The sequence below is a fragment of the Melozone crissalis genome, unplaced genomic scaffold (genome assembly GCF_028551555.1).
Source record: "Melozone crissalis strain CALT ecotype California unplaced genomic scaffold, PUWL_Pcris_2 ptg000012l_1, whole genome shotgun sequence".
In the NCBI taxonomy this organism is placed as follows: Eukaryota; Metazoa; Chordata; class Aves; order Passeriformes; family Passerellidae; genus Melozone; species Melozone crissalis.
In genome coordinates, this window is record NW_026535790.1 from 1,766,067 (window position 1) to 1,787,496 (window position 21,430).

The 21,430-nt window shown below is 59.7% G+C and overlaps 2 protein-coding genes across 3 annotated transcripts in view; both read right to left on the reverse strand.

Moving 5' to 3' along the window:
* Positions 1 to 3,644: 3,644 nt before the first annotated feature.
* Positions 3,645 to 15,551, reverse strand: RHOT2 (ras homolog family member T2). Of its 2 annotated transcripts, none has more exons than XM_054270888.1 (19): positions 15,488 to 15,551; positions 15,150 to 15,203; positions 13,875 to 13,956; positions 13,725 to 13,768; positions 12,424 to 12,477; positions 12,015 to 12,067; positions 11,250 to 11,358; positions 10,768 to 10,869; positions 10,093 to 10,191; positions 9,587 to 9,695; positions 9,187 to 9,307; positions 8,025 to 8,109; positions 6,754 to 6,899; positions 6,573 to 6,673; positions 6,371 to 6,501; positions 5,908 to 5,988; positions 5,601 to 5,723; positions 5,257 to 5,459; positions 3,645 to 3,779 (listed from the first exon to the last, which is right to left on the reverse strand). In XM_054270888.1, the coding sequence occupies exons 2-19, from the start codon at positions 15,180 to 15,182 to the stop codon at positions 3,662 to 3,664; spliced, it is 1,794 nt and encodes a 597-aa protein (XP_054126863.1). In that variant the 5' UTR covers positions 15,183 to 15,203; positions 15,488 to 15,551; the 3' UTR covers positions 3,645 to 3,661. The 2 variants fall into 2 exon arrangements, with proteins under 2 accessions (XP_054126863.1, XP_054126862.1); XM_054270887.1 differs by having other exon boundaries at positions 15,150 to 15,208; positions 15,488 to 15,546.
* A 212-nt stretch (positions 15,552 to 15,763) lies between these two features.
* The window catches only part of WDR90 (WD repeat domain 90), a 36,761-nt gene continuing 31,094 nt past the window's right edge, over positions 15,764 to 21,430 (reverse strand). Inside the window, exons 35-41 of the mRNA XM_054270871.1 lie at positions 21,010 to 21,132; positions 20,742 to 20,928; positions 20,184 to 20,314; positions 18,456 to 18,599; positions 17,251 to 17,370; positions 16,791 to 16,875; positions 15,764 to 16,022 (exon numbers count right to left, since the gene is read on the reverse strand). Of these exons, the coding sequence (XP_054126846.1) occupies positions 15,865 to 16,022; positions 16,791 to 16,875; positions 17,251 to 17,370; positions 18,456 to 18,599; positions 20,184 to 20,314; positions 20,742 to 20,928; positions 21,010 to 21,132 (948 nt within the window). The 3' untranslated portion in view covers positions 15,764 to 15,864. The remainder of the gene's footprint in view (positions 16,023 to 16,790; positions 16,876 to 17,250; positions 17,371 to 18,455; positions 18,600 to 20,183; positions 20,315 to 20,741; positions 20,929 to 21,009; positions 21,133 to 21,430) is intronic.

Consider the following 21,430-nt stretch of genomic DNA (forward strand, 5'->3'; position numbering starts at 1 on the left):
CTGCTCCGTGTCCCAGCACTGATGGGACCTGGCTCCTGGTGAGAGTGTCCCTACATCCCAGCACTGGGACTCACATCCTGGTGTGGGACCTGGCTCCTGCTGTGATCCCTGCATCCCAGCACAGGGTCTGCACCTGGAATGGGAACCTGCATTCCATTTCCAGTACTGCATCCCACTACAGGTACATGTATTCCTGTACCCACATCCTGGTACCTGGCTTTGCAGCTGCACCCTGTGTGAGGAATCCATATCCTGGTACAGTACCAGCATCCCAGAATGGACACCAGTGTCCCAGAATGGACATTAGCATCCCAGGATGGACATTAGCATCCCAGAATGGACACCAGTGTCCCGGGATGGACACCATTGTCACAGGATGGACACCAGCATGCCAGCACCAGCTGCCTGCTGAATCTGGCACAGATTGCAAACATTCCCTCCATCCTGTCCCTGACGCCCAGGCCAGCACAGCCCGGGTACACCCCCCATGGCACAGGGATCACGGAGCCTCCAGTGCTGTCCCCTGCCCGGGCACAGTGCTCATGGACAGCCTGGCACTGGGTCCCTGGAGCTGGCACCGCTATGGGACATGCCCATTGTCACCCAGGCCAGGCTCCCCTGGGTCCCCAGCAGGGCAGGGGTGTCCCCAGGACCCATCCCTGGTACTGTCCCCACTTCCCAGAGCCGTGTCTCAGCCCCACTGAGGTGCCCGGGGAGCTCTGGGCTGCCCAGCCCCGCCAGACCCTTCCCTGGGGTCCCACGGCCGTGCCAGGCGTGTGCCCAGCCCCACACCCGCGTCTGTGCCAGCACAGCGCCCGTGCCCGCACAGCAGAGCTATGAATACCCAGCAGGGCACGTGGGCCCGGCTCCCGGGGGATCCAGCCTGGTTTGGAGTCACCAGGGAGCCCCGCGTGTCCCGTCCGCCTGCACCGCCTGCTCTGCCCGCACGGCAGCGGCGCTGTGTCCCCACCGTCCCTGTCCCGGCTGTGTCCCCACCGTCCCTGTCCTCTGGTTGTGTCCCCACCGTCCCTGTCCCGGCTGTGTCCCCACCGTCCCTGTCCTCTGGTTGTGTCCCCATCGTCCCTGTCCCGGCTGTGTCCCCATCTCCCTGTCCCGGCTGTGTCCCCACCGTCCCTGTCCCATGGCTGTGTCCCCACCCTCCCTGTCCCCTGATTGTGTCCCCATCCTCCCTGTCCTGGTTGTGTCCCCACCGTCCCTGTCCCGGCTGTGTCCCCACTCTCCCTGTCCCGGCTGTGTCCCCACCGTCCCTGTCCTCTGGTTGTGTCCCCACCGTCCCTGTCCCCATGGCTGTGTCCCCACTCTCCCTGTGCCAGCTGTGTCCCCACCGTCCCCGTCCCCCTGGCTGTGTCCCCACCGTCCCTGTGCCCGGGCTGGCCCTGTGGGAAGGGTCTCCTCTGCCACCCCACAAAGATCCCCCCCATGTGGGAGCAGTCCGATCCCATCCAGTGCACAGGCTCTGGAAAATCCTTTTCTCCGGCTGCGCCCACATTCCCTGTGCCCAGCGCCTGTGGCTGAGGCAGGGACAGAAATAGCTGAGGGAAAAGCTGCCACGGGAAAACAGGAGCAGGGAGGGGAGGTGGCACAGCCCTGGCAGCTGCAGGTGCAGGGGGAAGGTGACTGCAAGGAAATGGGGAGCCCCAAACCCCACATGGATGGGCACAGAGATCATCACAGCTCCCAGGGCAGCCAAAGCTCCTGCTTCCCACGGATCCTGAGCAGAGAACCACGGGATCCATCACCTCCTCCCCTGGCTCTGCACCCTGGCTGGCACTTGTATGAGGTGTCCCCAAGCACCAAGGAGTCCTGGCCAGCCCCAAGCCCTGTCCCACCACACCAGGCCCTGAATCCCTGTCAGTGCCCCCAGACAGGGCAGCCCAGGCTCTCAGGGTGACCCTGCTCCCCCTGCCTGGGCGACAGGGACAGGGGTCCTGCTCCCCAGGGGACACAGGACACAGTGTGCAAGCTCAAGGTGTGTAAAAATTTATTTTGCTGTAGAGAACAAACCTAAAACATTACAGCTCCAGCAGATGTGGAGCAGGGAGACACCAACACCAGGCACGGGCCCGGCTGGCAGAGCCACGCACGGTGGGCACAGAGGAGGACATTGAGCACGAGGGATTGGCCCTGGCAGTGCCAGGAACCAGCACTGAGCGTGTGCCCGACTGGCAGAGCAGCTCCAGCACAGGCAGGGACACACAGCTGGCCAGAGATGGGGACAGCAGGATGGGGACACCACCCTGGGACTGTCCCAAGGAGAGACACTGGCACTGCCCAGCGATTCCTGCATCCCCTCGCTGGTTCCAGGCCACCATAAAACATTTAAATAGACAAAACACAGAAAAAGCAGCTCTGGTGCTACCTAGGATCTGCCCCTGCAGCTGCCTGGAGAGTGACCCTGAGCGTGCTGGGGAAGGCCAGGTTGGCGACACGGCCAGGCTGGTGGCATGGCCAGGCTGATGGCACGGCCAGGCTGGTGGAATGACCAGACTGGTGACACTGCCAGAATGGTGACACTGCCAGGCTGGTAACATGGCCAGGCTGGTGGCACGGCCAGGGCTGATCCAGGCTCCCCAGGAAGCCAGGGATGGTGCTGGTCTGGCTCTTTGGGACCTGCAGACAGGGACTGAGCTCAGTCCCAGCAGATGAAACCAGCTCAGGTGTGGGCAGAGGACAAGGGACAGGACAGGAAGGAGTTTCCAGTGGTGCCAGGAGATGCAATGCCCAGAGTCTCACGCTCTGGACAGGGCCCCACAGAGGGGACAGCAGGGCACAGGGCTTAGGGCACAGCGTGGCACCAGCTCAGTGATGGCACTGCCAGGGACAGACCGGGCACACAGTGGGCACCCAATGCCCTCCCAGTCCTCACCAGGGCTCCCAGAGCCCTGCAAACACTGCTGGCCACGAATACTAGTGGCCAGGGGTGGGGAGGGGATGGGCCAAACAGAAGCCAGGAAAGGAGAATGGATGGACCCAGAGCCTGGCACGCTGCAGGACTCACAAGATTTTTGTGTAGAAAGGAGCTCAGGACAAACGCTGGTGGTCACTGTCCCCCCTCAGGCCAGGAGAGCAGCCCCTGTGGCCCAGCAGGAGGGGCCAGGCTGACCCCTCACACTGGGCTGGGGGTGTCAGTGTCCGGCCCTCCCTCCCTGGCTCCCTGTGCCGGTGCTGGCTGAGGGAAACCGGGACAGGATCTGGAGCTGAGCCCCAGGGAGCTGCAGCCGTGAGCTCATCTGACAGCTCAGCTGCTGCCGGAGCTCCCCGGGGCCCCGGGAGCGCTGTGCCCTCCAGAATTGAGGGCACCAGCACAGCCCTCAGGGGAGGGGATGTGCCCAGTCCAACAGACACTGAAACACTCGTGTTTGAGCTTAAAAACAAGCCTTAAAAAAACTGAACAGAATAAAAGACGAGGGTGATCCTCCAGCTGCTGGTGAGGCAGAGCTCTCCTGGCAGAGCTGCCCACGGGGGCCAGGAGGCCACAGGCTGAGGCTGCCCGGTGCCAGGGCTGATCCTGCTGGTGCTGCGGGGTCTGGCTTCACTGCTCCTGCAATCCAGGCTGGGGGCAAAGGAGGATTTCCTACCGGGGCCAGCTTGAGGCGGGGCCCCTCCGGGCGTCGCTGGGGACGGGAGCGGGGCGGGGCTCTCACTTGTTCTTGGCCAGCAGGCGGTACAGGGTGAAGCCCACCAGCGCTGTCACCGCCGCCCCCAGCGCCACCCGCAGCCAGAAGGACGCGACTCCCAGCTCCACGGCGTTCAGGTGCCTGCAAGCAAACACAGGAGAGAGGAGAGGCCGGTGAGTGCGGCTGTCCCGGTGCTCCCACCCCACACAGGGAGTGCCGGGGGTGAGCCCAGTGAGAATCTGAGATTCCCCATGCCTGCAAAGCAGAGCACTCATCACCCAGCATCACCACCAAGCCAAGGGGGGGCTGTGGGATGGATGTGGCTGTCCCCTCCCCTGCCCTGGAAACAGCTCTCCAACACCTCAATAATTAGACAGGTATCTGCCTTTCTAGGTCAGGCTGCCTTTGCAACTCCCCGGGATGCCACCACGGGGACACTGGTGACAGGGACCAAAGGGCAGCGAGGGACAGGGCCTGGAGCTGCCCCAGTGTACACATCCCCTCCCCTAGCACGTGCTGTCCTGCACTAACAGCTCCTCTCCTCTCTCTGCCTCCATCCATAATTCATTCCCCACTACATCGGGGGAGCACAGCCAATCCCCGGCCCTCCATTACGCTGTTATTTATTTATACCACATACCCTAAGATATATTAAGAATATTTAAATTTTAATACTGCAGAGGGGAGGGGAAAAAAAAAAAGCGTCAGCTCTAAAAATAAAGTTGTTTATTGAAAAGAAGCTGGAGGGAAAACTACTCACTAGTAATCCCATCCTGCCTTCCAACGCTCCCACACGCTCTCCCCGCCAGGGCTCGGCCCCTGGAGCTGTGCTGGCCCTGCCCAGCCCTGGAGCAGTGATTCCACTCTCAGGGAGCCTCCTCTCTCCCCAGAGCCCCCCTCAGCTCCTGTGACCAGCCTGGTGCTGTCCTACCCCATTCCCAGCCCCTCTGGGGTGCAGTTTCTCTGTGTGACAGAGGTCTGGCTTCACTGACCTCTTTTCCAGCCTGATCCATCTCATCGGGAGAAAATAGCTGCCACCCCCCCCCGTGGGCCTTGGCAAAATAAGCTGGCTACTCCTCTTCAGCATTCTTTATCTTAGGCTTCAAAAATAAACACTCCTGTGGCAGGATCTATCTACTAAATCTGCCAGAGACATACACACAGGCAGAAGAAAACCTCCCCCCTCTGCAATTAGGGAAGAAGTGGCTTTTCTGTTTCAATTATTTGTATAAGCAGATCACAGAATCACAGAATCCTAGAATGGTTTGATTGGAAAGGAACATTAAAGCTCATCTCATTCTACCCCTGCCATGGCAGGGACACCTCACACTGTCCCAGGCTGCTCCAAGCCCTGTCCAGCCTGGCCTTGGGCACTGCCAGGGATCCAGGGGCAGCCTCAGCTGCTCTGGGCACCCTGTGCCAGGGCCTGCCCACCCTCACAGGGAACAATTCCTTCCCAATATCCCCTCTAATCCTGTCCTCCTTCAGCTTAAGGCCATCCCCCCTTGTCCTGTCACTGCATGCCCCAGATGACACCAAAAGCTGCAGAGAAACCAAAGCAAAAGCAATGTGGCAGAGGCAGGGCTGGGACACAGCCCCCCATGGGAAGGATACTGACGGGAAGGTGGCAGCAGTGGCCAGTTTGGTGTAGACAGCAGTGCTGGGTGGTCCCTGGCTGTGGCAGGAGAAGGGGAAGGGTGGAGGGAGGCAGTGCTTGTAGCAGAACTCAGCTGGGAAGAGCCCTGGCTGCTGGCTGGCTTCTGGCAGGTCTGTCTTGGAGGCCACGAACACACAGGGGATCTGGCTGTCCACGTAGTGTTGCTGCAGAGACAGAAACCCCAGCGAGGGGTTAGGGACCAACCCCAGGAGAGGCTGATGTCCCCTGTGCCCCTGGTGAGGTCTAACAGGACCCCTGGGTTGCCCAGGACCCCTGTGAAGGCCCCCAGGGTCCCTGCCAGGTACCTTGTAGATGCTGGCACAGTAGCTGAAGGATTTGGGGTCGCTCAGGCTGTAGATGAAGCAGGCGACGTCGCAGGCGGTGTCCGACGGCTTGGAGAAGGTGCTGTCAGCACTGACCTCGGACAGCTGCAGCACAGGGGACAGCAATGTGGCAGTGCAGCTCCCAGGGCTCAGCTGCTCCTCACAGCAGCACAAGGACAGTGCCAGCACAGGCACAGGCACAGGCACAGCCCAGCCCCATGTGCCAGGGTATGGGGACAGCCCAGCCATGCTAAGAGCCAGGCACAATTGCCTGCCCTCCCACACTTACTATGAGGTACTTCTCCTGGCCATTGACCTGCACTGTGTTGATGGTGTAGAGGGATGGCTTTCCTGGCTTCTCCTTCTGGGCCTGTCACAAGGAAAGCACCATCTCAGGCAGTGGAGCCAGGAGCAGTGCTGGGTGAGCAGTTTCACACTGCCCTGTGCCCCCCTGGCCTGAAGGGCAGCCAGGGCCTGTCATGAGATGTGGGGCTGCTCCTAACAGGCAGTGAAAGTCAGGTCAGAGCAGGGAAAGGGACAAGCAGAGGGAGCAGACCCACTGCTTTAGCCATGATAAGGACACCAAAGCCACCAGCACGGAGGGGATGTGGAGCATGGGCAGGAAGGGCAGCACACAGAGGGGCCTGGCCAGGGGCAGGGAGGTGCCACCATGGGACAGATCACTCCAGGACCCCCAGCTGTGCCTCCTGCTCCATCCTGGGAGCGTGGCCAGGCAGGGAGCAGCCACTCACCGCCAGGCTCCTGCCGAGGAAGGCCTGCAGGAAGGCGGACTTGCCTGCGCCCCGCGCTCCCAGCACCTTGCACAGGAACACATTCCTCTGGGTCTGCCCCTTCTCCAGGTCAATCCTCTTCTCCCGGGTCACTGGCAGCAGAGAGGGTGGTGAGAGCCAGGAGGGACCCAAGCTGTGACAGAAGGGGAGGGCATGGCTGTACCTGTGAGGGCTTGGGTCTGGGAGTCCTGCTCTGAGAGGATGGGGTAGCCCAGGTAGCCCAGGCACTCCAGGCAGTGCCGCACGTCCAGGTAAGCCACGAGCCTGCAGAGACAGAGCACAGCAGCAGGGTCAGCAAGGGCTCAGGGAGGTGACCAAGGGCCAGGGAGAGGGACTGAGCTTACGTCCACTGGCAGAGGAATCCATGCAGGGAAAGCAGGCCTTTATCAGTGGTGCATACCGTGTTGTAGAGCTCGGGGCCCCAGGGCACGCAGGGGAACACGCTGAAGAAGTTCTGCAGCTCTGTGTGCGACAGGGCTCCGTCCTGGTCCTGCCAAAACACACAGGGGAGTCACCAGGGGAGGCAGGGCTCAGCCCGTGCCCACAGGGGGCCCTGCCACACGGGCCACCTCCCTGCTGTGCACGGTCACAGGGATCTGTCAATGGCAGGGATCGATCGGCCGCAGCGAGGCCGGAGCTGGGCGAGCTCAGAGCCTCAGGGACTCCAGCACTGCACAGCAGCAAACAGGCCATGGGATTGCAGCTGCAGCCAGGCAGGATTGTCCATGCCCACCCCACAGCCCTGAGCTGCTGTTGCTGGCACTCCTGGAGCCAGTTGTCCCACAGCAGCCGGCACCAGGCCAGCCTGACCTTCCACAGCACTCAGGCTGCTGGGCCTGAAGGGGACCTGCTGGCACCTGGGCACACAGGGATGAGCATCCATTCAGTTCTGCCATTCCCCATGGCCACAGAGCTGATCTGGGCACACAGGGATTAGTGTCCACTCTCTGCTGCCATTCCTGAGTCACTCCCTGTTGTCACAGAGCTGCCATTCCCCAGATGCACATCAACATTTGAATAGCCAGTCCGAGCAGGTGCATGCTGATCCAGTACATCCCTTTCTCCCACTCTCCAAGAGCCTGGGTTTGGCACAAATGTGTTGCTTTCTCTCCCTCTCTCCAGCCTGGCAGCCCTCCACCAGGCTGGCAGATGCTGGTGTTTGGTCCATGGCTGCTGGCCAGCAGCTGTGCCCGCTTCCCTGCCTGCCTCCCTGCCCAATTCCCTGCCACTCTGTCCAATTCCCTGTTTCCTTGTTCAATTCCCTGCCTCCCGGCCCAATTCCCTACCTCCCTGCCCAACTCCCTCCTTCCCTGCCCAATTCCCTGCCACCCTGTCCAATCCTCTGCCTCCCTGCCCAATTCCCTGCCTCCCTGCCTGCTGCAGCCAGGCACCACAAGGGCCATGCCAGCTTGATGCCAACTCAGACCCAGTCCCTCCAAGTCCAAAGTGTCCTTTGGCCCAGAGTAGTGACCAAACCCCACGTCCCTGACAGACCATCATACCACCTAGAGCTTGCTGTGGCATCTTCCTGCTCTCTGGCACAGGGGGGTGGTTAGGGGAGAAGCTGTGCCCAGGTGTGCAGGCCCAGCAGAGCATTCCCTGCCCTGCTGCCCACCTTGTCGTGCTTCTCAAAGAGCCTCTGCAGGAATTGGTATCCCAAGTGGTTGAGCTCTGTGGAGCAGCCAGGGGGCACACGGATCCTGTTGGGAAAATCATGGAATTATTTAGGTTGGAAAAGCCCTCTCTGATTGAATCCAACTGTTCCAACACTGTCAAAACTACCATTGACCCATGTCCCCAAGTGCCACATCTACATGGCTTTAAATCCCTCCAGTGATGGGGGGACTCCACCACTGCCCTGGGCAGCTGTGCCAGTGCCTTTCAGCAGAGAAGTTTTTCCTACCACCCAACCTAAACCTAGGAAAACCCAGGAAATTTTTGCTACTACCCAACCTAACTCTTTCAGCAGAGAAATTTTTCCTACTACCCAACCTAAAACCTCCCTTTTATCTCTCATATCTTATTCTGCAGCTCAGACACCCAAATGAACCTCCTCAAGCCCTGAATGAAGGGCAGTGTGTGAGCACATCTCACCCAGGGGAAACAGCTCCCCACTTCCTCCCTGCTCAAGGTCAGCTGTTGCCTCCAGGCCTGGCTATTCCTTGACACAGCCCCTTTATTTAGTGGAGAATTCCCTGAGGATGCACAGTGGCCTTTCCCTGGCACATCCCAGGCAGCCCAGGAGATGCTGTGCCCTCGCTTTGCCTCATGCCCAGGGCTTCAGCAGTGCCCTGGGTGCCATCCACCAGCGTGTCCCTGTCACCTCCCTGCAGCCTGCTCTCTGGGAAGAGGAGGAGGCAGCTCCCAAGCCAAACCCTGCCATTGCTGCCAGCTCCCCATCTCCAGAGTGGCAGGGAGCAGAGAGGAGACAGCAGCAGCACAATGCGCCGCGAGGGCTGTGCTGACAGCTCACTGCTCCCGACAGAGCCGTTCTGCCTCGCTCAGCCAGGCACACAGCAGCCTCCAAGAACCCCTTGCTGATGTCAAGGCAAGTCTGCATTTCACTCCCCACCTTGCTGTCTGCCTAAATCAGCAGCCCCAGGCGTGCTGTGTTTGTCCCTGAGCCCACGTGTCAGCTCCTGCCCCAGGGGAAGGTGAGCACTGTGAACCTGACCCCAGAGCAGCTCCTGGGCTGCAGGAAGGATGCAGTCAGGGTGCTGGGGATGCTGAGCCATGCACCAGGGGCATGTGGCCCCTGGCCAGCCCTGGGCACTCACTGTGGGTACAGGTAATCATCTGTCAGCTCCAGCTCGTCGTCGTAGCCGAAGCGGCGCAGGATGGTCCAGGTGGTCTCGTGCCGGCCCCTCTGGATGAAGAGGGTGTTGAGGAAGAGGAAGCCTGCAGGAGAGATCAGGGGGCTCAGCCACAGGGGAGTCAGCTCAGGCTCAGGGCTCAGTGGAGTCAGCTCAGGCTCAGGGGTGCACTCCTCAGCCATGCTTCCCCTGGGAAAACACTGCAGGGTCAGAGAGCCACAGCAGGCTTGCTTTAACAACAGGGACTAACTAGGCCTGGACTAACTAGGCCAGGAGGCTCAGGGCAAGGGCAGCCCCTGGGATGTGCTGAGGGAGGTGGATTCCCCCTGTCCTGGGGAGGAGCAGGGAGCCCCTGGGCTGTTACCGTTCAAGGTGAGGCCGTTGTCCTGCACCCCGTCCGTCGTGTTCTTCCACACAACCATCTTCACATCCTCCAGGGCCTGGGGAGCCAGGGGGTTTCCAAAACAAGACTTCTGCCTCCCAAGAGAATGAAGACCATTGTCAGGAAAGCACTCAGAGAGCACAATCCTGTCTCACCAGGTTCCCTCTCCCCTGGCAAGGATTGGGGTTTCAGGGAGGGAAAATCCACCCAGCTCACAGAATTCTGTCTTATGCCTTGACCAAACCCCTATTCTTCAGCATCCCAATAATTCAGGGCTCTCAGCACCTCCAGGGCCTCCTGGTCTTCCCATGGCAGAGCAAACTCAGCCCAAGCTTAGGAAGATGGAGCCCCACATGCTCAGAGATGCACCCAGCTGTGCCACAGAAACACCAAACAGGAATGGGATGGCTGTGCCAGGAGGGGCAGCTCCCCTGCTGGAAAGGGAATCCCAGGCACTGGGGAACTCCTCAGCTCTGCAGCCACCCTACCTGGAAGTAGTTGAGCTCATCATCACTGAGAATCTGGTTGTTGTCCTGGTCTGAGAGGTTGAAGATGCGGGTCAGCGCTCGAGCACAGGCGGGTCTGAGCTGCAAGGACCAACCATGGCGACAATGACAGGGCCAGCCACAGCCTGGCCCTTCCTCCTGCAGCCCCACACACAGAAGGCTCCCTTCCTGCACTTCTAGGCCAGTCCCACAGCCTCCTTGGAGGTGGGAATCATGGAATCATTAAGGGTGGAAAACTGCCCCAAGATCTGAGTCCAGCTGTTCCCCCAGCACTGCCAAGGCCACCATTAGCCCACGCCCCCAAGTGCCACATCCAGAGAGCTTTAAAATCCTTCCAGGAATGCTGACTCCACCACTCCATCTGTGCCTGTGCCTGATCACCTTTACCATGAAGAAATTTTTCCTAATATCCCATCTAGAGTCAGAGAGGACAATCCATGGGGAATTGTTCTTCTTGACCCTTCCCTCCACAACCAACACACAGCCTGGAGCATGAGGGCTTCTCCCCCAGCACACCCAAGTCCCTGCAGATGTACTGAGCACAGGAGATGGGCACTGCTCCCTTGGCCTGTCAGTGCCAGCCCAAACCCTCCACCGGCATTCCAAAACCTCCAGCCCAGAGCAGTGTGAGGGAAGGAGACTCCCCCAGGAGCCCACCTGCTTCTCCTCTGGGTCGTAGAGCGGGGCAGTGGGGTGCAGCACAGCTTTCTGGGCATAGTAGAAGAGCTCAGAGATGTTCTTGAGGTTCTTGGCAGAGCACTGGGGATTCAGAAGAAGAGAGAGGATGATACAATCTCCCCCAGCCAGACTAGCTGTGCCTCAAAGCCCAGAGCAACATTTGTCCACCATGAGGAAAAATCCTAAGGGACAAAACCTCTGGCTTTGCTGTGCCCATTCCACAGCCCCAGAACCAACTCTAGTGGAGCTCCAACTAGAGAGCCACAGAGGGCAGACACAGAAAGCTGCTCCTTGGCAAGGGGTTAAAGGACAGAAAGGCCAAAGGACAGGCTCTCAACCCCTGGACTTGTGCAGAGAACACCATCAGGGCAGCTCTCCAGGGGCACAGAGGCTCCCTGACTATCACCAAACCAGCATTCCCACCCCTCAGGGAGGCCCTGCACACCCCCCAGCTCCCTCACCTCCACACAGGTCTCAATCTCCGAGAATTGGTTCATGATGGGCAGGATGACCTCCATGGAGCTTCCCACCTGCAGGTCAGACTTGTTTCCCACTAAAATAATGGGGATTCTAGGAGAAGACACAGAGCACAAGTGAGGCCAGCCCTCCCTGCACTGTCCCAGCCATTGGCGCTCCCATGGGCAGGTCAGGGAAGCCCCAGCTCTCCTCTGCAAGGTCCAGAGCAGCTTTCCTGCCTCCCACTGCCGGGAACATCCATCTGGAGAAACAGACTGCCTGATCCTGCTTATGCTTTCACCCAGCAACAATATGCTCAGGAGCCTTTAATCCAGCACAGCAGCCTTCTGCCCAAGAGATCCACACACAAACTAAAGCTTCTGTGCTCCCACACCCCCCTGGCAGCCTCCTCTCCCTGCCTGGCTGAGATGAGATGAAGGGGGGAGAAGGATCCCTCCTCAGTGACCCCCTGCCTCAATTGGATCTCTGGTGGAGGAAAGTGCCCCTGTGCTTCTGCTCTAAGTGGTCTGGCCACAAACCACAGTCCTGGAATGGTTTTGGTTGGGAGGGACCTTAAAGTTCATCCCATCCCACCCCCTGCCATAGGCAGGGACACCCCCATTAGACCATGGCTCCCATTCAACCCAGCCTGGATCAAAACACAAAGCTGGTTTGCTCTCAGTATCCTCAGAAAGATGTGAGGATGGTGGGCACCCCACACTCCCCAGAATGCCCCAATTCTGCACCCCAGATCACACCCCACACGGTACCTGGATCCCTTTTCCAGTCCCCCGTTCACCATGGGGATCCACTTTGTGCGAATCTGGAAGGTGAGCAGAGGGAAAGGGCTGTGAGCACAGCTGGGCAGGGAGAGCAGCTCCAGGCAGGCAGGAACACTCCCTGCAGCCATCTGCTCCCCAGCATCCCCTCACACCAGCAGGCAGAGCAGCCCCAGGGATGCTGGGTGCCAGCACCAGGATGCAACAAGCCTGCTGTCCTGCTGTGAGTAACAACCTCGGGTGGGACTCAGCTTCTGCTAGCAGGAATCTCTGACCCAAAATCCCACAGAGCCAGGGACCATCAGAACGTGCCCACACCACAGGGCAGCACGGAAACCCCAGCACTGGGAACCCCCTCTGGTCCTGCTGCTGGAGCAGGGCCGTGGCAGGGACCCATTACCTTGTCAATGGTGGCCTCCTTGGTGACATCGTACACCATGCAGACCACGTTGGCCTGCAAGAGAAACAGGAGAGGGTGGTGAAGGGGTCCCTGCCACACTTGTGGCAGCAGGAAATGCCAGGGAAGCAGGGAATGCCATGGAAGCAGGGAACGCCAGGGCAGAGGGAATGCCATGGGAGCAGGGAATGCCAGGGGAGCAGGGAATGCCATGGAAGCAGGGAATGCCAGGGCAGCAGGGAATGCCAGGGCAGCAGGGAATGCCGCCTGAGCTGCCAGGGAAGTGCTGGGCCAAGCATATGTGAGCACGGACACGTACACAGCCCCCCGTGCCCTCAGCACGAGCCCTCGAGCTCCTGAGAGCAGCTCCTGTGCCTCAGCAGCTCCTGGGAGCAGTTCCTCTGCCTCAGGAGCTGCTGCTCCCACGCCTGCTGGCCCAGACCCCCCTCCCACAGCAGCCGTGTCCCAGCCCTCCTCCCCTCCTGACCCCTGCAGACAGGGCCAGCACCGAGGCTTTATCGGAAGCAGACAGGAGGGATCACTGGTCCTTTCAGCAGAGAGTTTAATGCTAATCCGAGGACACACAAGGGTTTAGGCAGGATTTCCTGGAGCCATTTAAAGCTTCTGTGTACTCCTGCTGTCTGGGTGGAGGGAGCAGGACCCTCGTGCCCACCTTCTCGACTGTTAGCCACCAGGGTTGGGAGATTAAACAGCTTTGCTCACGTGAGAGAGATGGTTTTATTATCCATAATTAAAAGGTCCCCATGTCTGCAGAGTCAAGGTTAATCCCAGGGCAAAGAGCAGCTGGGTCCAACCCAGCCAGACAACTTAATTATTCCTCCATGGCTGCTCTGAGGGCTCCCTATCCCTCCCTGCCCAGTGCTCGCCAGCAGCTCCAGCTCCCAAATTAACTCCTCTGTGCCACTGCTTCTTCAGGCAGCCACAGGGATCTAAGCAGGGGTCTTGCCCAAACCCAGCAACTTCTCCTCCCTCTTCTGAGTCTGTGGGGAATATCCTGAGGCTGAGAGCACAGTGTTTGCTCCTGCTGCCTGCTCCTCCTGTGGGCAGCGAGCTGCCCCTCCACTCGCCTTCTGGAGGCTCCCTGGAGGCCCTGGACAAACCACACACAACAGCTTACAAGACAGAGCAGGATTAAACAAGCCTCTAAACAAACCAGGAGCATTAATCCATGGATAACCAACTGCCTGTGCCTCTCTGGGTGGCTAACAGGGAGGGGAGGGGAGCAGCCATGTGTCCCCTGGGGACCACAGCCTCCTGTGCCCATCCCGGCCAGCCCTGCTCACCTTGGCGATCTCCTCCTGCAGCTCCTCCTCCGTCTGCTCCGACTCTGCAATGGGAATGAAGCCATCACCACCTGCCCAGGCAGGGCCACCCCGTCCCAACACCCTCAGGCAGGCAGGGAAGGGGAGAAGCCAGGCAGGACAGGGCCCTACCTGAGTAGTCTACTATGTGTGTGGGGACCTTCTCAGGGGTGACATCGGCCGGGATGGTGATCTCCTCCGCCCGGGGGGGCACCTGCAAAGGCAGCACACCCCCTCCAGCCAAGCAGCACAGGTGACAGGGGACTTCAGGGCCTTGGCCACTGCCAGGGCAGGATGAGCTGCGGATCACAGGTCATTCTTGGCCCACCAGGCTGCAGCAGCCTCCTGCACTCCAGCCCTGGCACAGGCAGGGTCCTCCAGGTGGAACTTCCACCTGCCAACTCCCACCAAGCTCCTGATCCTGGTGGAGATAAACCCTGGACACTCCCTGGGCTCCTCTGGTTGTATGGGCTGGGCTGGGAGCAGAGAAGGGGTGCAGGGCTGGTCCCCCCAAACCCTTGAGCTGATGCTGCCCAGCACAACACCATGGAGGGCACATATGGGCAGGAGGAGAAACCACCTGAAGCTCAGAGAAAATGTGCCTGGACAAACTGATCCCATTTCCCTACCCAAACTATGCTGGGGCAGCCAGCTGTTGAGGGGCACATCTGGCTGGATGCTACTGCTCAGAGCACCAAACCCATCTCCAGAGGGTGCAGCGGGCAGGGAATGGGGCTGCCCCTTCCAAGGGCTTTGTGGTGGTGCCAGCCCTGCTGTGCTGGTGACAGAGACCCCCAGCAGTAGCAAGGGGGTCCCTGGGAGGCACTAACACCCTCCTCAGGGCAGAGAGAGCTCCAAGTCAGGATCAGCCCCCAAGTGGGAACCAGAGCACAAAGTGAGGAAAACACGACCTCAGCTGGAGCTCCCTGCGGTTCTCACTGAGCTCACCCGAACCAGCCCCGTGGCTGCCACAGCCCCGGGAGCTGCGAGCACCTCCCAGACAGCCCCACCTCCAGCGGGGACACTGGGGACAGAGCCGTCCTACCCAGCCCCATCTCCAGCAGGGACACTGAGGACAGAGCCATCCCACCCAGCCCCATCTCCAGCGGGGACACTGGGGACAGAGCCATCCCACCCAGCCCCATCTCCAGCGGGGACATTGGGGACAGAGCCGTCCCACCCAGCCCCATCTCCAGCGGGGACATTGGGGACAGAGCCGTCCCACCCAGCCCCATCTCCAGCGGGGACACTGGGGACAGAGCCGTCCCACCCAGCCCCATCTCCAGCGGGGACATTGGGGACAGAGCTGTCCCACCCACCTCCATCTCCAGCGGGACACTGGGGACAGAGCTGTCCCACCCAGCGAGGGGCCCGGGCTGGGGCCGTGCGCGTCCCCTCCCCACTCACCTCTTCAGGAAACTCCTCTCCCACCAGAGCCATGATCAGGGACGTCTTCCCCACCTGGGCTAGGAAATAAAGGGAGGACGTTGACATGGGCACCGGCACGGCAGAGCTTGAGGGGGCCAGCGGCAGGTGGGAGCCCCAGCCGGAGCCGGGATCGCCCGGTGACAATGACGGGCCCGGTCTGTCCCTTGGTCCCGCCTGTGACGGGGGGTCCGCCTGGGCCCCCTGCCCGCCCTCGCCCCTCCCTTGCAGGAGAACCCTCTCCCCCGGGCTCCCCGTGCCCCCTGCCCCTTGCCGGGCCGGAGGAGCCTCCCCCGGCCCCGTGCCCGTGCCCCCCTCACCCTCCCCGAGCAGGAGGATCCGCACGTCCCGCTTCATGGCGGCGCCGCCGCCTGCCCGGCCCGGCCCGGCCCCCCCCGCTTCCGGCCCCCCCCGCTTCCGGCCGCAGCACCGAGCGGCGGCGCAGAGCAGCGCGGCGCCCCCTGGCGGCGCCAGCATACACAGACCTCCAGCCTTGGTCTTTGGATGGTTTATTAACGAAAACAAAACGTTCAACGGCAACAAACGGCCAACGGGGCCGTGACACACATTCCGGGCCCGGGCGGGGCCGCGGGCGGGCCAGCCGCTGCAGCCGTGGGACGGCGGTTCGGGCCTGGCTGCGGCCGGAGCCGGGGCCTGTCCTGCTGGAGAAGCGTCGCTGGTGCGGGGCCGGCCCGGCTCAGGCGCCCGGCAGCTCCCATACGAGCACGGAGCTGTGCGAGGCCGTGAGGAGGCGGCGGCCCGAGGGCGCGAAGCGGCAGAGGTGCACGGTGTCGTCATGGCCGGCGTAGTCCTGCGGGGTCCCGGCGGGGCAGGGCTGCAGCCGCAGCAGCCGGTCTGGGGAGAGCAGCGGCTCAGGGCTGTGCCAGGAGCCTCCCACTGGCCCCCATCGCCCTCCAGACCATTCCCTGTCACTCACAGACCTTCTCCATCTCTAGTCACTTCCAGAAGCACCATTTGTGGTCACCTCCCACCATGTTTTGTTCTGGCCAGAAGTACCATTCCCCCTCAGCCTCCCTCCCTGTCCTCTCCCAGCCAGAAGCCCTATTTCCAGTCACCCCCAGCTCCTCTCCCTGTCCTCTCCCAGCCAGAAGCACCATTCCCAGTCACTCCCAGCCCTTGTCCTTTCCCAGCCAGAAGCCCTACTTCCAGTCACCCCCAGCCCCTGTCCCTGTCCTTTCCCAGACATAAGCACCACTCCCAGTCACTCCCCAGGCTCCCTCGCCGCTGCTGAGCTGGAAGTTGAGCCGCTGAGCTGAGTGACACAGGACAGACAGACCCAAACTGCTCCACGAGCGAGGTGCCCTTGCCAGGAGCAGGGTCCTGTCTCTCCCCATGCTGTGGGAAGGTCCCTGCTGCCTCAGAGGCTGCAGAAATGGAGACAGCCCAGAACCCCGGGAAGTCACTCCAGCGACAAACCCTGCCTGTGGCCAAGCAGGATTGACCTCATGCATCTCATTTCTGACCCAGGAGCCTCCTGGAGGTTTCTCCTCTCCCTGGACTGTAGCTCCCAGGTTTGAGGACATGTCCCTTGTTTGGAGGAATGAGGATGCTCATTTCCTCTGTGGCAGAAGAAGGAGGGGCCCAGGCACCCCCAGGACTCACCACCGAAGCCGAGGGCTATGAAAGGTGCAGCTGGGGACAGGCTGAGGGACGTGGCAAAGGCTGGCAGGGAGATCTTCCTGAGCACCTGCAGGCCAGCAAGAGCAACACAGGCAGCTCAAAGGGGAGGGCAGAGCCATAGCTGTGCAGCCACAGCCCTACAGAGGGTGATGGGGAGGCTGGGGGTGCACAGCTCCTAAAGCTGCCCCAGGCACCCAGGAGATGATGCAGAGAGTGTTGATGCTCTGGAAGCAGCCACCTTCCCCTCCCCGGGATCAGGGACTGGCTGCCTGCCTGGACGCAGCCTGAGGCAGGGGCAGGGTTCTGCTGCTCACCTGGACCACACTCGGGAGATTCCAAGATGAAAATCTGTTCCCTGAGCAGCTGCCTGAGCCCACCCCACCCCTGGGACTGAGGGTAACACACAGGGCAGCCCCCCCTGCTTGTGGCAGGGGACAGGTACCTGTTTCTTCCTCAGGCTGTAGAACAAAGCTTCCTTCTGCAGCCCAAAGCCCACGTAGACCAGGACACCGTGTTCCCAAGGGCAGAATGCAGCCAGGCTGGGAGGGAGGCTGTCCAGACCCTGGAGAGGGAAACCAAAGGCAACAAAAGTGAGGCTGGATTCTCTTATTTGGATCAGTGAGAGATAAAAGGAGAGCACAGAGGGACCCCAGGGCTGTGAGGGTTTGAGCAGTGGGATATGAGTATGGTGGAGGCTGCTTCCTCCCTCTTGCGTTCCCATCTCTGGCTCAGGGAAAGCGAGGAACAACCACACCCTGGCATGGAAACCTGAAGCAAATCGTTTAGTGTTGTAGGAGCAGGTCCCTTGAGGCTCCAACAGGTTGAATTCCCACTGAGATATTACTGCTGCATGGGCTTGAAGCTGGGATATGGTTATGGATCAGCTTAACACAAGAAAACAGGGCCCAGGAGGCAGATCTTGAGCAGGGGATGCAAGATCAAACCTTCATGCTGGAGGGAGAGCTGAAGTGAGCTTCTTTCCAGAGCAAATCCATCTTTTTGGAGATGAACAGAAGAATTATTGACAGAGCCCAGGTGCTGTATGGACCCAGGCTGAGGCACTGCCTCTTTCCCCCCCAAAACCACCCAGCTCCCCTCTGTCTGCCAATGTCACCTGCACCAGGGACCATCTTCATCCTCTCCAACACAACACATCCTCCTGCTTTTCCAGCAGGTGTCCTGCTGCCCAAACCCTGCCCCTGGGCTGGAGCCAGAGGCCTCTGCCAAGCAGCAGGGACACACAGGGCTAAGTACTTGGCTCTGGGAAGCCATCACCATGCTCCTGGCTCAGAGCACTCACACTCAGGACTGTCAGAATTAGCAGCACGCTCATAATTAGCTCTCCCTCCTGCTCACTGCTGCCTGGGCTCTGCTTTGCTGCCACAGGGCTCTCAGCTCTTTGCGGGTGCAGTTTAGGGGTCCCATGCTTAAAGTCAGTGCTGCCTGCTACACTTGTCAGTCTGGCCCTGCTACACTTTACTTCCATACCCAAAAAGGTGCATTGGCAAGACGCTCTGTGAGCTGGACTAACAGAGATGCCTTCCCTAAGCACACACTGACTCAGAGCCCTGTGCCTCCCTCCTCCATTACTGCTGGTGCCCAGCCTCACACCAGGAGCAGGCAGGGTCTGGCAGGTGCCACACTCACCTCAGGGCCAGCAGGGGCTGGGAAGCTGAGCCAGTCGAGGAGCTCACACTTGTCCTGGAGCCAGTCGGAGCCCCAGACGCTGACGCGGCGGTCGGAGCTGGCGGCCAGCCACAGCTCCCCTCCTTCCACCCCGAGCTCGTGGTACTGGGGGCAGAAACACAGCCCTGTCCTGGTGAGCTCCCCTCCTTCTCACGGTACTGGGGGCAGAATCACAGCCTTGTCCTGGTGAGCTCCCCTCCTTCTCATGGTACTGGGGGCAGAAACACAGCCCTGTCCTGGTGAGCTCCCCTCCTTCCTCCCCTCCTTCTCATGGTACTGGGGGCAGAAACACAGCCCTGTCCTGGTGAGCTCCCCTCCTTCCTCCCCTCCTTCTCATGGTACTGGGAGCTGAAACACAGCCCTGTCCTTCTGGGGGCACAGAGGCTTTGAAGGAGGGGGACAGTCAAGAGTGGGACAGGAACTCATGGGAACATGGGGCTTGTGTTTAGGGGATGAAAGCTGGGATTAACTTCTGTTTGTGGCTGCTCCATCCCTGGAAGTGTCCAAAGCCAGGCTGGACAGGGCTTGGAGCAACCTGGCCTAGTGAGAGGGGTCCCTGCCCATGGCAGGGTGTTGCCACATTTCCCTTCACAGAGAAAAGCAAGGCACAATTCTTCCCAAGGATTTCTGAGATTCACATTCTCTGAACCTCAGAGAAAGGGAAAACACAATTCTTATCACTTGCTGTGCCTGTGTTTGTGCCAAAGTAAAATGCAATATGGAGATTGTTTATCCAAAGTGAGGATGTTTTCTTTCCTTGGCCTATCAGGGCCAAGAGTGTGTGTGTGGGGACTGCTGGGTGACAGTCACAAGATTCAGTGCAGTGTGAGCAGGTGTGTGCAGAGTGAGTGCTTGGCAGATTCAGTTTAGATGAAATGTATATAGTATAGCATAATAAAGTAATTAGTTAACCTTCTGATATCAATGCAGTCAGATGCATCATTCTCTCCCCTTTGTCAGAGTCACCTTTGATTTACAATAGCAGGGGGCTGGAAATTGATGATTTTTAAGGCCCTTTCCAACCCAAATCCTGGTCTGAACAACTCAGTTCTCTTCATTGGGACACCCTGTGGATCTGCACATCTCCTAGGGGAGTTATTTCCAATACCATGTGTCTCCTAACAATGTCTTTCACCTCAAATCAAGGAGGATTTCCTCAGTCTCAGATTACCAGGAAACACAGCCCTGCAGTGTAGATGATCTTAAAGCCTGAGAGCTTAGGGGAAAACTATTCCCACTTCTGCTGTGCAAAGGGAAAAAATCTCCATGAAGAGGAGGCAAAGGAGGTACTCAAACCATCCCACTGCTTCACAGCCAAGTCTTCCCAGCTCCACAGAGGAGCCAAAACCCCTTTTTGGGGGGCACAGGGTCTGCAGGCTGACAGCCTGGGCTGCCCCTGAGGGATGCTGCTCTCCAAGAGCCTGTGGCACAGATTCATGTCACACCCATGTGCAGGGTGTCAACAAGTGCCACCAAAGGTCCCCCTGCAGGCACAGCCTCAACTCAAGCTGCACCTGCAATACATGGAGATTTATTCCACTGAATATATCCCTGGAAAAACTGATCAGAAATTGCTGGAGGGGATGGAGGAAGATTTCCAAAGAGGAAAAGCAAGGGACATCAAAGCAAACTTGCTGACCAGAGCTGTGCAGTGACAGATGGGGACTGGGGTCACTCCTGAGGTCTCACCTGCTTCCTGGTGCACTGGAGAACAGTGATGGGGGAGCCTTTGTGGTCAGCCAGGACATGGATGGTCATGCCAGTGCGAGGGCTGCTGACAGCCACTATCCCATCCTTGCCCCCTGATAGGATCATTTCCCCTGGTGGCAGAGGAGAGGAAAGAATGGGACACTTCTTGTAGGAGGACAAAAAGAGGAGAAAGGTCCAGAGCTATGGGATGCCAGTGTCCTGAAACACTGTGAAAGGCTGGAAACATCCCAGTCAAGGGCTGGGTATGATGAGATGTCTCAGAGACACCCACTACACCTCAACACTGAAGAAGAGCCACAGTAGATCATAAAACAAAGGTGTTTGTTGTACCCAACCCCCTTGGCTATCCCAGAGCCAATGCACCTCCTGTGTCCCACCCACCACGTGCCCAGCTGGCAGAGTCACCAGAGCTCACCGAGACAAGTTCTGTGGCTCTCCCTGGCCCTGGGGATTTGGGAAGGGAGCCAGGACACAGAGCAGCACCAAGCCACGTTCCCTGAGGTCCCATGTCCCCAGTGTCCCCTCAGGCAGCCTCACCGTCAGTGGAGTAGGTGACTGCTGTCAGAGCAGCAGCGTGGGGGTGCATTTTCAGCTCCATCTCTGTCCTGGAGACACTGAACACACGGACAGTGCCATCACTGTACCCTGCCACCACGTGCTGGCTCTCGCCGGGACCAGGCCACACCCCAACGGGACGAGGCTTCCAGGCCAGGCACTGGCAGCTCTGCAAGGAAATTGGCACAGACCTGGTGACACAGGGGACACTTCCCTGTGCCAAGAGGAAGGGACTGATGCGAACCCTTACCTGGTTGAGCACCTGGAACTGCACCACCAGCTCGGTGCTGCCCAGAGCCCAGATCCTCACGCTGCCGTCCTCGCCGCACGTGGCACAGTGACTCTCGTCAGGACTGAAGCACACCTCAGTCACCTGCTCCAGGGAAAAGGCAGACAGCAGGGCTCTAAGGGTGCCACAGCCCAGAGCACATCAGCTGCCCTATCCCCTCATCCCCAGGATTCTGCTCATGGGACACACCAGATGAGAGGGAATGTAAGGGAAGGTGCAGAGCTTTGCTTTTGGGCTAACAGGACAAGAGGAAATGCCCTCAACTTGCACCAGGGAAGATTTAGACTGAATATTAGGAAGAATTTCTTCACAGAAATGGTTGTAAAAGCACTGGCACAGGCTGCCCAGGGCAGGGGTGGAGTCACCATACCCAAGAATATTC

Bases quoted from the DNA above. Each gene is read 5' to 3' on its own strand.
- RHOT2 (XM_054270887.1), bottom strand. From the start codon at position 15,524: ATGAAGCGGGACGTGCGGATCCTCCTGCTCGGGGAGG. The intron at 11,359-12,014 runs GTACCGTGTGGG...GTCTTCTCCTAG, and splicing joins GGACTGGAAAAGGGATCCAG to AATCCCCATTATTTTAGTGG. The intron at 10,192-10,767 runs GTGGGCTCCTGG...TGGTCCTTGCAG, and splicing joins ACGACCCAGAGGAGAAGCAG to CTCAGACCCGCCTGTGCTCG.